Source organism: Onychomys torridus, chromosome 20, assembly GCF_903995425.1.
Source record: "Onychomys torridus chromosome 20, mOncTor1.1, whole genome shotgun sequence".
Lineage (NCBI taxonomy): Eukaryota > Metazoa > Chordata > Mammalia > Rodentia > Cricetidae > Onychomys > Onychomys torridus.
The window spans coordinates 45592434-45613639 of NC_050462.1; the positions used below are offsets into that span (position 1 = coordinate 45592434).

The 21206-nt window shown below is 54.7% G+C and overlaps 3 protein-coding genes across 4 annotated transcripts; 2 read left to right on the forward strand and 1 right to left on the reverse strand.

Annotated features, from left to right (window-relative positions):
- Positions 1 to 18: 18 nt before the first annotated feature.
- Mettl1 (methyltransferase like 1) lies at positions 19 to 4423 on the forward strand. Of its 2 annotated transcripts, none has more exons than XM_036169471.1 (6): positions 19 to 587; positions 1469 to 1632; positions 2868 to 3052; positions 3150 to 3263; positions 3376 to 3523; positions 3682 to 3746. In XM_036169471.1, the coding sequence occupies exons 1-5, from the start codon at positions 499 to 501 to the stop codon at positions 3481 to 3483; spliced, it is 660 nt and encodes a 219-aa protein (XP_036025364.1). In that variant the 5' UTR covers positions 19 to 498; the 3' UTR covers positions 3484 to 3523; positions 3682 to 3746. The 2 variants fall into 2 exon arrangements, with proteins under 2 accessions (XP_036025364.1, XP_036025363.1); XM_036169470.1 differs by having other exon boundaries at positions 27 to 587; positions 3422 to 3523; positions 3682 to 4423.
- A 1786-nt stretch (positions 4424 to 6209) lies between these two features.
- On the forward strand, positions 6210 to 10881 carry LOC118570828 (25-hydroxyvitamin D-1 alpha hydroxylase, mitochondrial). The gene is made up of 9 exons (XM_036169478.1): positions 6210 to 6455; positions 7015 to 7205; positions 7644 to 7846; positions 7933 to 8133; positions 8236 to 8408; positions 8613 to 8785; positions 8973 to 9051; positions 9610 to 9807; positions 10289 to 10881. Exons 1-9 carry the CDS (start codon positions 6255 to 6257, stop codon positions 10400 to 10402), a joined length of 1533 nt encoding a protein of 510 aa, XP_036025371.1. The 5' UTR covers positions 6210 to 6254; the 3' UTR covers positions 10403 to 10881.
- Positions 10882 to 13172: 2291 nt separating this feature from the next.
- Positions 13173 to 18357, reverse strand: Marchf9 (membrane associated ring-CH-type finger 9). The gene is made up of 4 exons (XM_036170192.1): positions 17479 to 18357; positions 16238 to 16393; positions 15322 to 15514; positions 13173 to 15083 (listed from the first exon to the last, which is right to left on the reverse strand). Exons 1-4 carry the CDS (start codon positions 17836 to 17838, stop codon positions 14749 to 14751), a joined length of 1044 nt encoding a protein of 347 aa, XP_036026085.1. The 5' UTR covers positions 17839 to 18357; the 3' UTR covers positions 13173 to 14748.
- Between the last annotated feature and the right edge of the window lie 2849 nt (positions 18358 to 21206).

The following is a 21206-nucleotide window of genomic DNA, read 5'->3' on the forward strand; positions in this document are numbered from 1 at the left end:
CGCCTCCCCAGTTCGCCCTCCTTCCTCCAGCGGGACTTCCTGGAGATGGACGGGGACGACCCCCGAGCTCGGGTCCCTGGCGCACCCAGAACCGGACCCACGCAGCGCCACACAGGTCAGACCCGGCTGGCTGCCTTGGTTTGAGACCACCAGGAGAGAGAAGAAAGGGTGCTTGATGCGACTGTCAGAGGCGGGTCCCTCCTAGCGCGCTCACCTGCGGGGCGCACAGGTGCCTGTAGGCATTGGGGAGCTCAGACTCAGGCAGAAGCATGCCAAGAGAAGAGGCGGGGTGCCTGGAGCTGGCCTTCCCGCCAGCTGAGCTGAGCCGAGCAGCGCGCTTGCTCTCCCCAACGCCCCGCTCCCTGTAAGGGTCCTCCCATCAGGGGTCCGCGGAATTGGCCCTTGGTGCTTTAAGGGGCGGGGCCTGTTGGCGGCCCGCGGGCCGCGTCATCAAGTCGCGCCCGCAGCCTCGGCTCTCCACGTGGACTCGGTGGCATCATGGCGGGAGCCGAGGCCCCCCAGCCGCAGAAGCGCTATTACCGGCAGCGCGCCCACTCCAACCCCATGGCGGACCACACGCTGTGCTAGTGAGCGAGCCGGGCGGAAGGGAGGGAGCCGGGAGGGAGCCGCAGGCAGCCCGGGACGGCAGCCGTGCTGGCTGGCACCAGCGCGAGGGCTGGCGAGGGACCTGGGAGGATTGTCCGGATGACACGTCAGTTGAGGATGCGTTCGGGGAGACTTGGCGGAAGGCGGAGTTGGCGGGCAGGGAGGGGTCGTGGTGTTGTAGAGCAAGTCTGGGTGAACTTGCCAACCAGATCTGAGAAGAGGAAAAAAAACATATATATATATTGCCGGAACTAGCATGAAGAAGCGAAGCAAGTTGTCATTTCCATCTTCTGACTTTTTTTCAATTTTGTTTTTGGTTTTCGAGACAGGGTTTCTCTTTTTAGCAGCCCTGGCTGCCCTGGAACTCACTCTGTAGACCAGGCTGGCCTCGAACTCACACAGATCCACCTGCCTCTGCCTCCTGAGTGCTGGGATTAAAAGCGTGTGCCACCACACCGGGCTCCGAGTTGCTTTTATTTATTTATAAAAAGTTGATAAACATACATACACTCCTGGCCACTCCTTGCTTCATCCTCTCCACAGAAAACACATAAACAGAGTAGTGTTCCAATGCCTTAGGCAGGCAGGCAGTCTCTGGGAAAAAGAACCTCGTGTCTCAGAAAGAAGAGCTCCCTGACACATCAATACCCAGAAGTAGATTGGCACGTCAGCAGTCATAGCCTCAGGAAGGGACTGTGATTGACACCCTGGGAGCCAGGGGACTTTCCATTATGCCTTCTAGATACCACATGGCCCATGACTAGATTTTTTGCGAAATCTACCATCCCCTTCCATGCCTACAGAAGCACGTCTACAATGGTGTGTCCAACAGTCTCATATGTCTCCTATCTTCTCCCAATAGCCCTGTGAAGCCAGAGGAGATGGACTGGTCTGAACTTTACCCAGAGTTCTTTGCTCCGCTAACTCAAAATAAGAGCCATGATGATCCAAAGGATAAGAAGGACGAGCAGTCCGGGGCCCAAGTGGAGTTTGCAGACATAGGCTGTGGCTATGGTGGTTTGTTAGGTAACGTGCTGGCCCTTTCCCGGGGACAAGGAGAGGCCTGGGTTCTGCCATCTCAGCAGGTCAGAGGCAGGGTTAATTGACCTTTCCTCCTGCGACCAGACAGCAATGACATCAGTGTGCAGGGCCTCCATCTTTCTTCTCCTCTGGGTCCGTGGCCTTCGCCCTGGAGAAGGGAGGGGGCCCGCCTCAAATGTATCTTAGAACCTGGGTGGTTCTGTCTGGCTCCAGTCCCTGCATGAGCCCCGTGCTGGGTCAGTGAGCCGGTCAGCACAAGCGTCAGAGATCAGCTACTCTGGCCACTGATCCTGAACCGTCTTTCTCGGGGATTCCACCAGCTTCCCCCTCCTACCCCCTCCTCCTCACCAGAACACATTCTGCTCCACTCTCTTATGTTTGGGGTTCCTGTTGTATTGTCTTTGTTTTCCAGAGCATGTATGCCAAACCACACGCCTGTGTTTCGATCCTCTTCCATAGATAAATAACAGTATGAGAGAGAAGAGCGGGGTAGAGACTGGAAATGTTGCCTCATGTCCGAGCTTTCTCCTGCTTTAGATCTGTGATCTTGAGCATTTCTGACCCTCAGTCCCCGTCCCCGTCGTCCCCCCCCCCTTCACAGAGAGAGTGAAACGGATTAAATGAGATTTCGTCGTGGAAACTCTAAAGCAGTGGTTCTTGACCTGTGAGTCGTCCCCCTTTGGGGGGTGACATATCAGATATTTACATTACAGCTCATAACTAGCAAAATTACAATTATGAAGTAATTTTATGGTTGGGGGTCACCACACCATGAGGCACTGTATTAAAGGGGTGCAGCATCAGGAAGGTTGAGAACCACTGCTCTGAAGCAAATGTAAGCTGTACCTGTAGTTTCTGCCCTTTTTTTCTAGTCTGTGTGACGGATCTTTTTCTTGTTGATTTTGTTTTATTTTTTGAGACAGGGTCTCACTATGTAGCCCTGTCTGGTCTAGAACTTGCTATATAGAGCAGGCTGGCTTTGAACTCCCAGAGATCCTGCCTGCCTCGGTCCCCCTCCCCCCATTTCCAATACTTAGGATTAAAGGCTTCTACACCCTGCTCCTGTGACAGCGTGACAGTTTTGTGTCTTCCCTGTCCCCCTCAGAGAACTCTGCAGGAAGTGGGCCTCTCTGCCTTACTCCTCCTAACTTCCCTGGGTCAACCTCTCTGTACTTCCTTAAATCTGACCCTGACGATCCCATCGCCGTCTCTGTTCCCAGTGGCACTGTCACCACTCTTCCCAAACACCCTGATCCTGGGTCTGGAGATCCGGGTAAAGGTGTCAGACTACGTGCAAGACAGGATCCGGGCTCTCCGGGCGAATCCCGGAGGCGGATTCCAGAACATCGCCTGTCTGCGCAGTAATGCCATGAAGCACCTTCCCAACTTCTTCCGCAAGGGCCAGGTGCGGCCTGGGGAGCTGCCCCGGTGGGGTAGGCTGGGGGGCTGGTGGAACATGGCAGCCAGGCGTTCACGAGCCCTCCTGTTGGTCGGTCCCACAGCTGAAGAAGATGTTCTTCCTCTTCCCCGACCCGCATTTTAAGCGAACGAAGCATAAATGGCGAATCATCAGCACCACGCTCCTGGCGGAATATGCCTACGTGCTGCGAGTTGGGGTGAGCTGGCAGGGAAGGTGGTGCCAGTGGCCTGCCCAGGGGATCTTCACCAGGAATTGATGGCGGGTACATTAGGCGCTCATGCTACCACACTCATCCTCTCGCTGCTCAGTTGTGTGCAGCCCGTATCCAGAACGACGTTGATGTTGCCTACACAGGGTCTGGTGTATACCATCACCGATGTGCTGGAACTGCACCAGTGGATGTGTACCCATTTTGAAGAGCACCCACTGTTTGAGCGTGTGTCTCTGGAGGAGCTGGTAAGTAAGATGCCCGAGGGAAGTTGTAAGAATCCAGCCCCGTTCAGAGTGGTCCTGTCGTCCTTGAACTTAGCTTAGGGCCAGGAAAATGGGAGTCAGAGACCCAGGACAGTTTGAAAGGTGGGCAGGGGGGGACGTGCTGGACTCTCCCTCTGCAGAGTGAAGATCCCATCGTGGAACATCTAGGCACGTCAACTGAGGAAGGAAAGAAAGTTCTGCGCAATGGAGGGAAGAATTTCCCAGCCATCTTCCGAAGAATACAGGACCCCATCCTCCAGGTGGTGACCCCCAACCCCACGCTGCCTGACCACTGACGTCTTACCCTGCCTCAGCTGGACTCGCTCTGCTAGTGACTGGAAGGAAGATCAGCCCCCATTCCAGGCCCCCTGAGACTGGGGGGACAGAGGCCACGATCTCTCTGAGACGTGCAGCCTGCGTTCTTACCGTCACTGACTACTGCTTTCTTGGCCCTCCACTGTCAGAAGAAAGCAAAAGAAGCTGACTGAGAAGGTCAGAGGACCTTGGACCAGAGGGTGTATTTGGAGGGTGTGGGGATTTGTTCTCTTCCCTCCACCTTGTGGGGTTTCTCCTCAGCCCGAGTGAAGGGTGCAGTGACCCACTGTCTAAGCGGAGGGTTTGGCTCAGGTCCCACCCCCACCCCACCCTCGTTATGTTTACTTTGCAGTCCTGGGGATAATGTGTGTGTCCACGTGCCCATGCCGCTGTCCCCAGGAAGGCGGGGATGTATCACATGCCTCCTCCCATCTTCTCTCTGTGTACGATCCAACCTGGACCATCTGTGCTGCCACCATTGTACATGTCCCTGTAGTGCTGAGGGCAAGAGGGCACTCACCCTTGCCTTTATCGGGTTGACCTTTGATTCCAGAATCTCCAAGCTGACTGGCTGGCCTAGTGTCTGATGGGGAAAGGAAAGGAGGGAGGGAGGGGAAGGCAGAGGAGCAGGGAGCTAAACTGCAATATTGTTTTTTAATTATTTTTATTTTATGAGTATTTGCCTCTATACAGGTATGCGCTCCACACTCGTACCTGAGCCCTTGGAGGCCAGAAAAGGGAACTGGTTCCCTGGAACTGGAGTTACAGATGGTTGTGAGCTGCCATGTGGGTGCTGGGAACCAAATCCTGCTCCTCTGTAAGAGCAGCCAGTGCTCTTAACTGCTGAGCCATGTCTCCAGCCACTGAACTGGAGGGTTCTGTGGCTCAAAGCAGTAAGAGGCTGCTGACCACAAAGGTGCCCAAAAGAGGTTGAGTCAGCTTGGGATTCAGAGTATGTGCTTAACCTTCATTCTATCCAAAGATAGAATCTCCAAACTTACATACTTTGCAAAAAAGAAAAAACAACAAAAACCTCCGTTGTATTATTATTTATTATTATTGGTTTCTCTGTGTAGCCCTGGCTGTCCTGGAACTCTCTCTATAGAGCAGGCTGGCTTCGAACTCACAGAGACCCGCCTGCCTTTGCCTCCTGTGTGCTGGGATTAAAGGTGTGCACCACCACTGCCTGATGTGTATTGTTATTATTTACACTTCTTTGTGTGCAGGTGGTGAGGGTGTGCACCATATGTGTAATGGTAAGAGCACATTGTAATGGAGTCAGTTCTCATTTTTACCATGTGGGTCCCTGGGATCAAACTCAGGTCATCAGGCTTGGTGTCAAGTACATTTACTTACTGAACCATCTTGCTGGCCCTGTCTGAAAGGAAGGGGCTTGTTGAGCTAAGAAGTTCCCTTTCCCAAAAACTCAAAGATGGAGTGTGGAGAGATGGCTCAGTGGATAAGAGCACGCACTCTTCAGAAGACCCAAAATGAATTCCCAGCACCCAAGGTGGGTGGGTGGCTCACAACTGTTTGTAACTCCAGTTCCAGGAGACCTGTGTCCTCTCCTGGATTCTGGGCAGCTGCACTCTTGTGCACACACGCACTCGCACAAACACATCAACGTGCATATGCATGGTTTAAAATCTTAAAAAAAGGTGCGTGGGGTGTGGGGTGGAGCTGTGGTTCAAAAGGACTTGCTGCTCTTGTAGAGAACCTAGGTTCAGTTCCCATAATTCCAGTTCCAGGGGATCTGACTCCCTCTTCTGACTTCCACTGGCCCCAGACAGATGTTACACAAGTATACAGGCAAATCTTGTACATGAAAACTCTAAAACAAACAAAAAAATAATGAAGGTGGCTGGTACCATTTTAGCCCATTAACCCACATGTGGTCTTGCCTCCGAGTGTTAGGCAAACGAGGAGAGAGAGTTGTGTCTAGAGAAGGGGCAAGCCAAGGAGCCAAGAATATGGGGAGAGCTGAAACTACCTTCTACCTAGTTTCCGTTCAGGGTGTGATAGAGAATGGAGGGTTGGACCTGAAGAGGCTTAGCTCCCCAGAGAAGTGGTGAGGATATGAGGTACTGCCTTCTGAAATCCATCCTAAGTAGCCTTTCCCAGAAGAGAGCTGCTGCTTTAGGCTGCTGCCTCTGGACCAAAAGAGCTGATAGGAATCATTACCACCACAGGAGACCCAAAAGCCAGGGAGTCAGCCCTAGCCCCGCCCACTGAAGTTCGCGGGTACCATGCCCCATCCAGCACAGACCACCCTGCCAAAGGGATTGGCTGAAGAGCTGGAGAGAGGCGTCTTCACTTCCAGGGCCAAGAGTTATAAAGGGGTTCAGTTAAGTGCAAAAGATGCTTTGGAGAAGCGCGGCTGACACCCCGAACATAAGACATGACCCAGGCAGTTAAGCTCGCCTCCAGGGTGCTCCATCGAGTCCACCGGCCTCCACAGCTGGATGCCTCCTCCTCGCTGACCTCCAGAGGCTCTGACCCAGTTCTCCGGAGTTTGTCTGACATCCCTGGGCCCTCTATGCCTAGCTTCCTGGCAGAACTTTTCTGCAAAAGTGGGCTGTCCAGGCTACATGAACTGCAGGTAAGAGGGATAGTCCTCGCCATTGGTGGGACTGAGCTGGGAGACCTGGCTTTAATGGCAGAAAGGACCACGGTGAAGAACACAGAAAGGAGAGTCAGTGAGAATGGGTACCTGTGGGTAATGAACTAGAGACTGTTTTACTACCCTACATCCGGCAAAGGGATGTACTCTCACTTTATAGAAAGAAAGCCCTGTAGATCCAGGACAACAGTGCGGAGGAGTGAGAGCATTGTGCTATCCTGCAGATCCGGCTTAAAGCTCCGTTCCTTTTCTTTTCCTGGAGGCTCGTCTTGAGGTGCAAATCTAGCAGAGGAGCCTCGAAGAAACGGCTCCCCCTAGGCTAGAGCCAGATAACTAAAAGGAAGTCCTAAATGTCGGCTTTATGCAAAGCAAAATCTATTTTACCATTCCTGCTCAAACTTTCATGGGATGGAAGAAAAAAAGTTTGCCGCATCTGGGCCCCCTTAACCAAGCCTAGCCACCGCCCCTTGGCCTTGTCACAAGCCAAACTGAGAGTCACCGTCCCAGGTGTTCAAATGTCCTCTTCGCGAGTTCTCAGGTGCAGGGAGCTGCACGCTACGGGCCAATATGGTCAGGCAGCTTCGGGACACTTCGCACGGTGTATGTGGCCTCCCCTGCGCTTGTGGAGCAGCTGCTGCGGCAAGAGAGCCCCTGTCCAGAGCGCTGCAGCTTCTCATCTTGGGCAGAGCACCGTCGCCGCTACCAGCGGGCTCCGGGATTGCTAACAGCGTGAGTCGACCCCCCTGACCTCCAGTCCCCCATGCCTGCCCGACTCCTGTATCCAGCCAAGTTGGGTTTGGAGGGAGGTCGGCAGTTCCCACCAACCTTCTGGCATCTCCGGGTTCTCCAGTCTGTACTATCCAAACTCAGGTGAGAGCCAAGTCCTCGCCCCCTCGCCCCACCTTTGAGGGCAGAATCCTAAGAATCCGTGGGGTAGGCGAGGGTTACTGGCATCTGGATGGCGTGTGAGCATCTGTGACTCCGCTTACCCTAGAACCCACTCCCATCCACGGGCAGGAAATGAGTAAAGAGGAAGGGAGATGGAAGATGGGCGAGGTCAGGGGCAGGTTCTTCCACCCCGAGGGAGCAGGCGCAACACCTCCGGTTCCCCTGGCGTCCTCCACACACGCTCACCTCCCTGATGGCGCCCTCTCTGCACCCGGGCAGGGATGGGGAAGAATGGCAGAGGCTGCGAAGCCTCCTGGCCCCGCTGCTCCTCCGGCCTCAAGCAGCCGCTGGCTACGCTGCAACTCTGGACAACGTGGTCCGTGACCTTGTGCGACGACTCAGGCGCCAGCGGGGACGTGGCTCTGGGCTACCCAACCTAGTTCAGGACGTGGCGGGAGAGTTTTACAAATTTGGCTTAGAAGGTGAATCCCAAAACGGAGTTCGGGACAGGTGTAGGTGGCTCTGAGCCCGAGACGCCTAATGTCTGACTGCGCCCCCTTCCGGCCAGGCATAGGCGCCGTGCTGCTGGGTTCGCGCCTGGGCTGCCTGGAGGCAGAAGTACCTGCCGACACAGAGACCTTCATCCACGCGGTGGGCTCGGTGTTTGTGTCCACACTCTTGACCATGGCAATGCCCAACTGGATGCACCGCCTTGTACCCGGACCCTGGGCCCGCCTCTGCCGAGACTGGAACCAGATGTTTGCCTTTGGTAAGGCACAGAAGTGTGGGTGAGGGGTGGGGGTGGGGGTCGGTGCTGGGGTATCCAAAGCTGCATCAGCATCGTGAGGCATCGGTGTGCCTTCCTTCTCAGCCCAGAAGCACGTGGAGCAGCGGGAAAGCGAAGCAGACGTGAGGAAACCGGGGAAGACTGAGGAGGACGTGCCGTCTGGGCATCACTTAACCCACTTCCTTTTTCGGGAAAAGTTGTCTGTCCAGTCCATTGTGGGGAACGTGACAGAGCTACTGCTGGCTGGAGTGGACACGGTGAGGTTCTCTCTAGTCCCATTTCCAGAGTGGAGGTTCCCCTGGCTCTAGGGCCGCTTTTCTGATTCAGGGGACCCACTCTGGTCCTGTATGCAGGCTTGGCTACTTAGTAATTCTTTGGCCCCTGACCACCACCTCCCTATACTACTCCCTCACCAGGATTCCCACATCTAACACCTCAGATGATCTCACCTGTTCCTCCAGGTATCCAATACGCTCTCCTGGACACTCTATGAGCTCTCTCGGCACCCCGATGTCCAGTCTGCACTTCACTCTGAGATCTCAGCTGCTGTGGACCCTGGCTCCCGGGCCCACCCCCAAGCCACTGTTCTGTCCCAGCTTCGCCTGCTGAAGGCTGTGATCAAGGAGGTGTTACGGTGAGGGTGAGGGGGAAGACAAGTAGGAACTAGAGAACATACTAGAAGCCGAGGAAGCTGACTGTGGATGGAATCGGACAGTGAGAAGAGGGAAAACTGGCACTCCGCTCCCGAGAAGGAGGAGGAGGAGGAGCTGAGTCCCCCCAAGCCTCATCTTGCTGAATCCATCTTTTGTTTGGTGACCTAGATTGTACCCTGTGGTGCCTGGGAATTCCCGTGTCCCAGACAGAGACATCCGAGTAGGTGACTACATTATCCCCCAAAATGTGAGTAGATTCTTCTGCTAAGGCATTCCTCAGACACTCCCCAAAACCTTTCCAGACCCCCCTTAATCATGATACCTCGTTCTAAGATATGATGGAGTAGTAAAGAAAGCTCTTCACCACCAACCAGGGCCTAATTCTAAACTTATCCACAGCTCCTCTTCTTCATACCCCCTCCTCCTGCATCCTCAGGCTCAAACTGATAACTCTGCTTTTTGGTTTGTTTGTTTGTTTGTTTTTTGAGACAGGGTTTCTCTGTGTAGCTTTGGAGCCTGTCCTGGACTCGAACTCACAGAGATTCTCCTGGCTCTACCTCCCGAATGCTGGGATTAAAAGTGTGTGCCACCACCACCCGGTTTTTTGTTTGTTTGTTTGTTTGTTTTTGTTTTTTGTTTTGGATAACTCTGCTTTTGAGGGGATGGGGAGAGTATATAGCTGCTGCTGGCCTTGAACTCACCTTCCTCCTGCTTCTCATTCCTGAGGGCTAGAACTGCAAGTGTGGACACAAAGCCTAGCTACCAAACTGATAAATCTGCATTTATCCCCCCCCCCCCCCCCCAGACGCTGGTCTCGCTCTGTCACTACGCCACTTCCAGGGACCCTGCGCAGTTCCCAGAGCCAAACTCTTTCAATCCAGCTCGCTGGCTGGGGGAAGGCCCAGCCCCCCACCCATTTGCATCTCTTCCTTTTGGCTTTGGCAAACGCAGCTGCATAGGGAGGCGCCTGGCTGAGCTGGAACTACAAATGGCTGTGGCCCAGGTCAGTAGTCCAGAACTTCTACTGTGCCCTGACTGGAAAGGTCCAATCAACATGGGTGCTCTCGGCCTCTGCCAAGCACAGCAAAACATACACGACTCAGCAGACAGTCCCGCTGCCAGAGAGGCCTGGAGCATAAGCAAAGATATTTGGACCATTGCTTTCCCTTCCGTAACCTCCATAATCTCAAGAAGGCTTTTGTTGTTGTTGTTTTGTTTTTGAGACAGGGTTTCTTTGTGTAGCCCTGGCTGTCCTGGAACTCACTCTGTAGACCAGGCTGGCCTCGAACTCACAGAGATCCGCCTGCCTCTGCCTCCCGAGTGCTGGGATTAAAGGCGTGCGCCGCCACCGCCCAGTTCAAGAAGGCCCTCACTGGCCACAGATGCCATCCCAGTGGTTACCATTCTGATGCTCACAATGTTCTTTACCGATCAGGCACCCATTCTAGACTCACCCACAGTGATAACCTTCTTCTCCATTCCAGATCTTGATACATTTTGAGGTGCTGCCTGAGCCAGGTGCTCTCCCAATCAGACCCATGACCCGGACTGTCCTGGTACCTGAGAAGCGCATCAACCTACAGTTCGTAGACAGATAGTCCTGTGGAAGGAAGCTGTTGTCATCCGCCCTCTCTCCTAACAGGACATTATTAGGCATAAGAGACACACTTCCCCTTGAGGTCTATCTGAACAAACTTCAGGACGTAGGACCTGACCTATGTGTAAAGCGTGTACTTGGCTTGACTCAGCGAGTCAAGGATCAGAGAACCGTGATCCTTTCTGCTGCTCAGTACTTCTGGTCATTCCTCAAGGCCCAAAGCCATCAGATTTTAACACATCCTTAAAGGGTCAACTCAGATGTTAACTAATAACCTGGGGGGGGGGGCTTGGGAGGGATTCAACCTCTCTTCCTCCCTTGCTTACAGCGTTCACGGATGCGCTGTCTAAGCATTAACCTTAGCATGTGTTCCGTGACTGTGCATCTGGTGTGCACCTGGTCGGGTCTCTTTCTAAGCATGTGAGCTCTTAGAGAAGAGTGGTGAAGCCTTCTCTGTCTATTGGGATTTCCTTCTTTCTTTCTTTCTTTTTCTTTCTTTCTTTCTTTCTTTCTTTTCTTTTCTTTCTTTCTTCTTTTCTTCCTTCCTCTCCTTTCCTTCCTTCCTTCCTTCCTTCCTTCCTTCCTTCCTTCCTTTCTTAGACAGAGTCTTGTTATACAGTCCTCGCTGTCCTTGAACTCACAACCCTCTTCACTTTCCCAAGTGTTGGGGTTTAGACATGAACTACCACTTCCAGCTTTATCAGTCTTATACATCCCATAAGGGTCTATCTCTGGCTATGCAACACCACGTACATTCTCGGATTGAATCTAGGCCTAGTGGAAGAAGGGAGAGGCGCTCACCAGGCTCTGCCCACCCCTTTTCTCTCTCTCTTCAGCTTGCCCCTAGGAAAATGAATCTGCCCTAGCCTAGTTTAGGGCATTTTTTTGAGCTCCCCTTAGCTCTCAAGTGGGTCTGCTCCACTTACTTCCCATCTTTTGCTTTGCCCCATCTTAGCCTGACTTCTTTTTTATATTAAAATTTTTTGCTATGATTAAGTTTTAAAATAAAATGTCGACTCCTTGGCTTTGGGTTTACTTTTCTCCCACTCCTGGCAAGATCCTGGACCCCCCCATCTCCCACCTTGGCTTCTCAGGTCCTGGGAATAACTCCCCTTAACGGTGGGAGGTCTGGATCGTCCCTCTGGAAGAGTGTTTTGTGACGAACCCAGACATGTTTCTATCCGTAGTGGGAACAGCCAAGTCTAGTCTAGCTTCCTGGAAACGATTAAGAGGTGGTGGTGAACAGTGAGGTAGGAACTAAGTTGTAACGTGGGTCTGGGTGCTAAGGGTTCTGCCGAGCTGGGTTAGAGGCGGCTTGACTCTTGGTGAGGAAAGAGCTTTAGGAACTTGGACTACCAGAACCGAAGGGCATCCTAGAACGTCCACTCTGCCCTCCTTCAAAGACAGGGACACAGGCAGGGAGATGGAGTCAGCCAGGCAGGATGAAAGCAGACTGTGAAGGAGCCAGGAGCCCTGGAGCCCTGGAGTACTGAGGCAGGAGAAGGGGCCAGGCCAAGAGAACCTGTTTCTCTGAGTCAGCGCTCTCTGGCCACCCTCACGGGCTGCACACAGTACTCCCCTTGTGATGTCTACAGATGAACTCATCCTCCATCCAAATGAATCTCTCAGCACTGTGCACAGCTCCCCCCTGCCGTACCCCAGATTACCCTCCCCATGTTAGGGCTTGCCTCACTTCAATTACCTACTTCACACTTCCTTTGCCCCATCCAAGACATGGCTCCCTAACCACAGAAACAGTCAGCCAGTAGACTTCCCACAGAGACCCAATCATGCGTGATTTAGAGAAGCAGGGCATGCCTGGAAGCCTTGTGCAGAGACTGAGGTTTGTGTACATTCCTTACGGCCCCCTCCCATCTCTTCTGTGCACTCAGTATCTGCTTCTACTCACCCACCACCAAGTTCAACTTGAACGTAAAATACCTGTGGTTTCGCAGATCGGAGGGAGAAGGGAGAGTACAGCCTAAGCTATGAGACCTGTTTCCCTGGAGTCAAGGGATCCACACCCCTGTGCTGCCCAACGACTAGACAGAAATGCCATTTGAAGAGGCAGCAGTGCCTACGACCCCTGTCCCGGACAAGGGTCTGTGTAAATTCATAAACAGGCAAGAGAGCATATTGACAGGTGCGCAGGGGCCCCATCCCAAGACCTCCGTTGGTGCTGAAGGTGAGGAGAAAATGGACCTTTGGGACTCAGAGAGCACATGGATATGTGTGTGTGTGTTCTTAAGTATGCCCAAGCTTCCATGAAGGGCCGCCATGAGGAACAGGCTTGGCCCAGAAGCCCCGTGGGTGTCTTATCTACCTGAGTCCTTTCTGCCAGGACAGACATTAGCAATCACTGATTTTCTGTTCCCCGTCTGCTTGCCACCACCAACTCTTCTGTTAACGACAAATCGATAAAGTCGGACCCCTCTGTCCCCTGGTGGGAGGAAATAGAGGGGTGAGTCTCTGGTAACATTTCCTACGAGAGAGCTGGAGAGCTCTGTATCGGTTCCCTCTTCACCCCATCCTCTCAGGACCTTCTCACTTGGAAGTCAGTCAGACCCCCAGTGCAGCCAAATGATGCCAGCACCATGGACAGCAGCCAAAAGGACCTCCCACCCCACCTTTTTTTCTGCAGGAGAGGCAGGGAGCAAGGCTTCCGGGTAGGTAGGCTGTTAAAAGACAAGCATTTTCCCCCAACCTTTCCCAAGAGGAGGCAGAGCAGAACCCTCCATTAGAGGTCCAGTAATAAGAAAGGCCTCTGGATCTGACTTTAGCAATGTATGAAGGAATTGTTTAATTGCTCATGAATGGTTCACTTAAAAGACACCATCATTCATATAATACCCAGCCACCGGGCTTCAGGAGAAAGGGACCAAGCTTCAAGCTGACCCACATCATTTTTCTGGTGGTATGGGAGTTAAACCCAGGCCCTCATGCACACCAGGCAAGCACTCTTATCACTGACCCACACCCCCAGCCCTCGGACCCACATTTCCCAAACCGTTTCTCTAATAAACAACAGCTCTCCTATGCTTCTACCCTCCAGAATTACCACTAGCTGGGCACACCTGGATCAAACCTGTGACCCTGACCTGCCGCCACAGTTTCAACTGCAATTAAAGATACAACAGTGAGGGAGGAGTTTCCCTCCCTGTTACTCGAAATGAGTCCATGTCCATTGCACAACATCTTTTTTTTTTGGGGGGGGTCACATAGTACCGGGAAAGGGCTGATAGAACACAGGTGTTCTCAGAGCAGGCTGAGTGGCTCCAGAGCCCGCGCCCCATGTCCAATGTCTGGAGGGTCAAACGTGTTCTCATTCCTACAATAGCCAGGGTCCTGAACAGTTACTGTATCTATTTCCTCTTTTGTTTCAGTATCTATTTTGTCACTCAAAACTCTAAAAGTTCTGTGCCACTTCTGATAAAAAAAAAAAAAAACCAGACTTTGGGATCTGCTATCCCACCTATTGCTTGAAATAAGTGGACCAGCACCTAGTCCAGAACTCTTTTTATACCATGGCCAATTTTCTTTGTAATAGCATTTAACCCGTCCCTCAATATCCTCTTTCCAAGTCTATGAGGTAGACAGGAAAAAAAAAAAAAAAAACTCAGATTTTTTTTTTCTAAATCATAGAACTCACAGGTGGGCAAGTCCACCGTCCCCTGCCACCTAGCAGCCAATGTGAATTATTCACCAGCAAGCAGGAGCCCCTCCGCCAGCTCCAAACACGCCTGCTACACTGCCACTGTGCTGAGGAAACCTCCCCACGCCCTCCAGCCCTTCAGAGAAGCCCCAGATGAGAAAGGAGTCTCCACGTGCATATAAATGATTCTTTATGCCCTCCCCCATGCGACGGGGGTGGAGCAGGGGGGAAGTCCCCCGCCCTCATGCAGGGAACGGGAGGTCAATGTCTACTAGTCTTATTGCCAGATGCCCTGTGGCCATGGGGTGGGGAATGGGGGTCTACAGCCCCTGTTTTTCTGGCATTGGTCTCCCTTTACCAAGTCACCATGGTGGAGCCAGGGGACTGGAGGCCCTAGAGCTGAGGTAAAGATGGTTCTCTCCAAGAAGGCAAGCTGTTCTCCCCGCCTGCCTGCTGGCCATCCTCAAGATGAGTATGAGGTGGTGTCAGTGGGAGCTGGAATGTCATCCAGGTGTCTCTACCCTGTGGGCAGTAGAGGCCAGACAATGTCTCCAAGCTTGAGGCTGTCCGCAGAGATCCTCAGTGGTGGGGCCACTATGCCCCAAACGCCTGGTCTAGGCCGTCACCTCCAGCAGCCAGGAGCGCTCACCTCCGGCTGACGCTCTGACTTGAGATCCCTGCCCCTGGAGTCCAGGTCAGACTGTGGTGACCCTCATGACAACCTCTCGACCAGAATGAGAGCTGGAACGGGCATCTGGTGGCCGCAGCTGTCCGAGGAGATGCAGGATTGTATAACCACAGCGCTGAGGCAAGAGCGTCCGCATGCGCTGGGCAGCTGGAGGCCGGCTGGGGGCCCCCGCAGGGGGGCTGGTCCGTGAGGTCCTGGGGCCTGGCTTCCCGGCCGTCCCTCCCCCTGCATCTCCTCCTGTGTCCTTGGACTTATCATAATTCAGGACCTTCCACTGCTGGTTCACTGCCTGCCAGCGCTTGAAGATGCGGTAGACAGAAGAGCCTTCGTGAACTATGAGGCCTGGACAACAGGAATAAGAAAACCCAGGGTGAGCTGCTGCCCACACATAGGCCACAGGCCCTTGAGCATGCATGCCTGCGGACGGGAAGCCAGAGCTACGGAAGGACGGGGCCCCAGGGGAGCCCCCAGGGTCTCTAGCGGTGGAATTATGATCATGAGACCGAAAGGCTGTGCAGGGGAGCTGGGTGAATGAGTACAGGAAGATGTTAAACAGGTAGGGGGAGAGAGGAGCCCTCACCTATGCAGACCACATCCATGAAGCCGTACATGCCGTAGCAGATCTGGAAGAGAAGATCCTGGCGCTGCCACTTGGCCGAAGGGCTGAGTGAGGACCAGATGAGCCAGGAGATGCTGGCAACCAGGAACAGGGAGCCCAGAACAATGGCTGCAATCTGAACCTTCTCGATGACAGTCAGGGAGATGGCCTGCCACTGTTTGGGAGGAAATGCTCCAAAAAGTCACGGGAAGGGATGATAATCAGTGGGGCTGATGGGCAGCCCTGAAGAGAAGACTCCAGAAGCTTTCCCTAAACTCTTCAAGCAGGACTGAAAATCTGCCTTCTCCATGCCCAGGTCTAACCTAAGATGAGACACCAACACCACTTGTCTAGCTCATTCTAGAAAGGCAGGATTGGACACGCGCTTTGAAACCCAAACATACCGGTTGGAACTCCAACCTTTTTTTTGGTTTTTCGAGACAGGGTTTCTCCGTGTAGCTTTGGAGCCTGTCCTGGACTAGCTCTGTAGACCAGGCTGACCTGGAACTCACAGAGATCTACCTGCCTCTGCCTCCCGAGTGCTGGGATTAAAGGCGTGCACCACCACCGCCCGGCCTGGAACTCCAATCTTAATTCCATCTCTCACTAGTTGCATACTTTTAGACAAGTATTGAATCTCTACTTGGGTCAGTGCCCTTATTTATAAAGACAGGCGTAATACTGGCACCTAGTCAAAGGAGTTAACATCCAACAAATGACGTACAGGAAACAGAGTATATTCACTGTTATCATCAACCTTGTTCTAAATTCTCTAGACTAGCGCCAGAACGTTAAGCCCGTGTCTTGGAATGCCATAATGGTGAAAGGAGGTGGCTTTGGGAAAATCCGTAAACAAGGGCCTTTGCCCCTTCTGGGTCCTCTCCCGGCGGCACCTCACCTGCAGTGGGTTCTTGGTGCTGATCGCCAGGACCTGGTACTTGAAGTAGCAGAGTTCACAGCTCCAGGAACCCCTCTCACTGATCCAGCGGATGAGGCAGGGCTGGTGTGTACAGCGCACTGAGCCGTCGCAGCGGCAAGGGCTCAGGAGCTCCCCCTGGAGGAAGAGAGGGGAGGCCCCGGTCAAGCCCTCCTCACCCGGACCCCTTGGGCCGCACTCCTGGGGAGCAGACCTCTTTCACCACTACGTGGAAAAACTCGGGCTTTTTAACCCAGAGCGGGGCGGGAAGCTAAGGCTGCAGGACCAAAGCAGGAAGTCAGAGCTCGGGAAAAAACTTCTCCAACCAAAGGGATTAGCTCTGGGGTGGGAGGGAAGCCCGTGTGCTCGCTCGCTCCCTTTCCTAGAAATTGCAAAGGTGATTAAGACAGCCTGAAGCGGCGACCTCTCTCTCCCGGGGATCTGGAGGGAGGGGAGAGCCTGGGCGGCTGAGCTATGTCTCCCTCACCCACTCCACAGTACTTCCAGTACACGGATCTGGGACCACCTGGGATGGGTAAGACCCATCGTGGCGTCCACACTAAAAAGGGGAGACGTCCTGGGGCGGGGGGGGGCAAGCGCGGGACACGTTCGTTCCCCTCTAGTCAAGCAGTCGTTTCTCGCTGCACGGGGACGCCCTCTGGCACTATCCCGGGACAACTTTACCTATAAAATTAAACAAAGAAGGCTCTTTAGAATGAAGTGGAAAGTTGCGGGCTGGGAGAAGAAAGTGCCTCCCTCGCCAGAGGGCATTCTGAGTGTGGCAGGGTCCTGGGGCCGGCCCTGCCCTCAAGGTGCCAGCCGAGGGGACGCTCCTCTCTCTCGGCCCGCCTCGGAAAGAAGGGGTTCCCTGAGCTAAGGTGAGCGGAGCAGGTGCGAACAGCTGTCTCTGAGCACGGGGGGGACACCGAGATCCTGAGCCCTCCCTGGGAGGAAGCCCCACCCCATGCTGGGAGCCACCACTCCCCCCCACCCCGACTCCGACTCCCCCTGCCCCAGTCCCGACACACTCCAGGCGTCTCCAGCCAGGCCAACCTCACCCGGCTCCCACTCCTCCCGGGTCCCGGGTCCCGGGTCCCGGGTCCGGCCCAGCTCCCCCAGGCCCCGCCCCCCCGCCCCGGTCTCGGCGGACACCCCAGGTGCGAGCCCCCCCCATCCCTCCCCTCCCTCCCCTCCCCGTCCAGCCAGGTGCTCTCGGGCCTGACCTGCTCGGGGCCTTGGAAGCAGATCCTGCACTGGGGGGTTCGGAGCCCGCTGTCCAGGCTGCTGCTGAGCGACAGGGCGTCCAGCGCGCCTGGGGGCGGCGGCGGCGGCGGCGCGGGCGGCGGCGGGGGTCCGGCCCGCGGTTCCTTGTCGCCGGCCAGGCCCCGGGCCCGCGGCTCCGACCCGTAGTACTCCTCCTCGTCGCCGTCGCCGTCCCGGGCGGAGCAGCCAGCGAAGGGCGCCCAGCCGCAGCCGCCTCCCCCGCCCCGCCGGGGCTGCGGCTCGGCCCGGGGCCGCCCCCCGCCCGTCAGCACCAGCAGCTTCAGCTCGTTCAGGAACATGCGGAGCCGGGACTTGAGCATCGTCCGGGCGCCGGGTGGTGGTGGGGAGGTGGGGGGGGTCCCGGGCGCCGGGGGGAGGGGCGAGGGCAAGGCCGGGAAGGGGGCGCGCGCGGGTGCGCGGGTGCGGGTGCGCCCGGACCCGGACCCGGGCCGGGGACGAGGAGGGGGGGGTCTCCGCGGCCTGCAGGCGCCGTTCACTGCTGCCACCAGCGCCGGGGCTCCAGGGCTCGCGGGGCCGAGAGGGCCGTCAGCCCGGGGACGGCGGGGTGGGCAGGCATGGCCCGAGCAGGGGCAGGGGCTGGGGCAGGGGGGCGGGGAAGGGGCTCAGGGTGCCGCGCCCCGCGGGTCGGGGTCCGGAGCCGGCCGGGCGCCGGGGCTTACGCGCCCCGGTCCTCCTGCGGCGGGGCCGCCCCCCATCGCCGTCCTCCCGGCCCCAGTCCCGCTCCGACTCCCGGATCCGGCTGGGCTCGGCCCGTGCGCTCGGCGGTGGCAAATGGCGGCTCCTTCCGGCGGCGGCGGCGGTGGCGGCGGCGGCAGCGGCGGCGGCGGCGGCGGAGACCCCCCCGGAGCGGCGGGCGGGCGGGGCGGGAGCCGGGGAGCCGGGGAGGGATGGAGGGAGGGGTGGGGCGGGGAGGGGGAGCGGAGGAGAAGGGGCCGCGGCTGCGCATCCCCGCCCTGCCCAGCACGAGCAGGTGTCCCCAGGGGCGGGGCGAGTGTGCGAGACCGGGCGGGCGGGAGGGAGGGAGGGAGGGAGGGGAGTGGCCAGCGGAGGGAAGGGGGAGTGGGTACCCTAGTGGAAGAATAGGTGTGTGCGCGCGCGGGTGGGAGTCAGGCTTGGAAGGTGAGTCGTCGTCCGAGGCTGCAGGTGTAACGAGGCACAGAGGTGTGGGGTGTGCACCAGGGGAGTGTGCAGAGGAGGAGGAGCTCGGCCCAGGGGTTGGAGGTGTGCGGGAGTGGAGTGGGCAAGAAGAGAATGGACCCTGGGAACACACAAAAGGTTGTAAAGGAGCTCCCCCCCCCCCCCCCCGTGCGGGACTGGGAGATGGTGGTGTGCAGGAACGGAATCAGGTTGTGGGAGAAACAAGCGATTGCTTCTAACGTGTGAAGGGGGTGAGTGAGCAGAAAAAGGGATGCCAAGCGATGGGCGTGTCTTTCTCCATCCCCCCCACCCCACCCCAGCTCCACAACTCTAAAGTGAACACCCACCACGCATACACGCTTAAATCTTTGTTTCAAGTTGACCCCTAGAGCTACTACCAGCCTATCAATTTTTTTTTTTTTCCAGCTTTATATTTACACCCTCTCTCTCGGCCTCTTTGTGAAGCTGAGGGAAAAAGGATTCCCGGGAAACCCACTGGGTCAAAGACACCAAGAAAAAAATTAATTAGTAAAAGAGTAATTAACAGAGAAGGGAGGGAGTGAGTCGAACCGGGGACAGACTGCCAAATGAAGACTCCTCAATGGGAAGGGGTAGTGAAGGCAGATGTTTCTGCAAGAGACCCGAGTGCTTTGGGTGGACGCATGAGTGAAGCAGGGGGAAAGTGTGAGTTAGCAGACAAAGAAGGGAGCTTTTCCTGTGAGGCCAGCAAGCTGCAGTGTGCTCATCTGAGGGGGAAGATGAATCGGGTAGGTAATACCTGCACTGGGAAAATCAAACCAACCAACCAAAACACACAAAAGCAAAAATAAATAAATAAAACCGGTTAGTGATGGCCTTTAATCCCAGCACTCTGGATGCAGAGGCAGGCAATCTCTGTCTGCTCCAGGCCAACCTGGTCTACCAAGTTCCATGACAGCCAGGGCTACACAGTGAGACCCTGTCTGGGGGAGGGGAGGGGAGGGAGACAAAACAAAACAAGACAAAAACTGTGTTGGGAGTTTAATAAGCTCACAGACACTTAGCCTTTCAGAAAGCTAAAAACCCCAAACAGCCTTAGGAATGCAGCCAATGAAACACCCACCTCTCCATAGCCTTAGCCAGTTTAGGCCCTGATCTTTTTCTTACAGTCTCCTTGGCAGCAAGAATCTTCAGAACAGCAGAAGAGGAAATTGCCCTGATGTGCCTTCCATTTTGTCCTCCATTTACGTTAATCTTTGAGTCTATGGGGTTACATCGACATTCATATGTATATACATATATACATAGTGGAAATATATATGTATGCATGTATGTATATATCCACTCCCCACCCCCTTCTCAAACAAAGTTTGGTTGTGTAGTCCTGGCTAGCCTGGAACTCACTAAATAGATCAGGCTGGTCATCCACCTGCCTCTGCCTCCCAATCCCCTCCTGAGAAAAAGACATGTGCCACCAGGTCCCACCACTGTCACATTCTCTACCAGAAAAGAAGTTAAAAAATGGAATACATGGCAAACTGGGTAATAAAATGGTTTCAGGCTGGGTGCGGTGACTCAGGTCTGGAATCCAAATATTTGGACCTCAGAGAGTTCGAGGCTAGCCCGGGCTACATGGCAAGACTGTGGAAAAGAAGATGACAACGAGCCGGGTGGTGGTGGCGCACGCCTTTGATGGGGAGGCAGAGACAGGTGGATCTCTGTGAGTTCGAGTCCAGCCTGGTCTACAGAGTGAGTTCCAGGAAAGGTGCAAAGCTACACAGAGAAACCCTGTCTGGGGGTGGGGGGGACCCCTGTCTCAAAAAAACAAAACGTTAAAATAATGGGTTTTTTTGTTTGTTTGTTTTGTTTTTTTAAGAAGGGAGTTGGGGATTTAGCTCAGTGGTAGAGCACTTGCCTAGCAAGTGCAAGGCCCTGGGGAGATGGCTCAGAGGATAAGACACCAACTGCTCTACCTGAGGTCCTGAGTTCAATTCCCAGCAACCACATGGTGGTTCACAACCATCTGTAATGAGATCTGGCGCCCTCTTCTGGCCTGCAGTCAGACATGCAGCCAGAACACTGTGTGCATAATAGATCAATCTTTAAAAAAAGTTGGCGGGGAGGGCAGGAGAGATGTCTCAGAGGTTAAGACACCAACTGCTCTACCTGAGGTCCTGAGTTCAATTCCCAGCACCCACATGGTGGCTCACAACCATCTGTAATGAGATCTGGCGCCCTCTTCTGTATACATAATAAATAAATCTTGAAAAAGAAAAAGTGAGAGGTTGAGGATTTAGCTCAGTGGTAGAGCGCTTGCCTAGCAAGCTCAAGGCCCTGGGTTCGATCCTCAGCTCTAAAAACAAAAAATAACAAAAAGAAAAAGTGAAAGAAAGAAAAAAATTGAGTATGGTGCATGCTGCTAACCACAGTATTGGTGAAATGGCACAGCAGGATTAAGCAATAACATTTGAGGCTAGCTAGCTTAGCTACTTGTCTATTTCAAGGCCAATCTGGACTATATGAGACCTTATCTCATTAAAACAAAACTCCA

Coding starts and splice junctions, on each gene's coding strand:
- Mettl1 (XM_036169470.1), top strand. CDS start 499: ATGGCGGGAGCCGAGGCCCCCCAGCCGCAGAAGCGCTATTACCGGCAG. Junction 3,053..3,149: donor ACTTCTTCCGCAAGGGCCAG/GTGCGGCCTGGG, acceptor TCGGTCCCACAG/CTGAAGAAGATGTTCTTCCT. Junction 3,264..3,421: donor CCTACGTGCTGCGAGTTGGG/GTGAGCTGGCAG, acceptor TTGCCTACACAG/GGTCTGGTGTATACCATCAC.
- LOC118570828 (XM_036169478.1), top strand. CDS start 6,255: ATGACCCAGGCAGTTAAGCTCGCCTCCAGGGTGCTCCATCGAGTCCAC. Junction 7,847..7,932: donor TTACAAATTTGGCTTAGAAG/GTGAATCCCAAA, acceptor CCTTCCGGCCAG/GCATAGGCGCCGTGCTGCTG. Junction 8,134..8,235: donor GAACCAGATGTTTGCCTTTG/GTAAGGCACAGA, acceptor CTTCCTTCTCAG/CCCAGAAGCACGTGGAGCAG.
- Marchf9 (XM_036170192.1), bottom strand. CDS start 17,838: ATGCTCAAGTCCCGGCTCCGCATGTTCCTGAACGAGCTGAAGCTGCTG. Junction 15,515..16,237: donor GCACCAAGAACCCACTGCAG/GTGAGGTGCCGC, acceptor CCTCCCAAACAG/TGGCAGGCCATCTCCCTGAC. Junction 15,084..15,321: donor CATGGATGTGGTCTGCATAG/GTGAGGGCTCCT, acceptor CCTGTTGTCCAG/GCCTCATAGTTCACGAAGGC.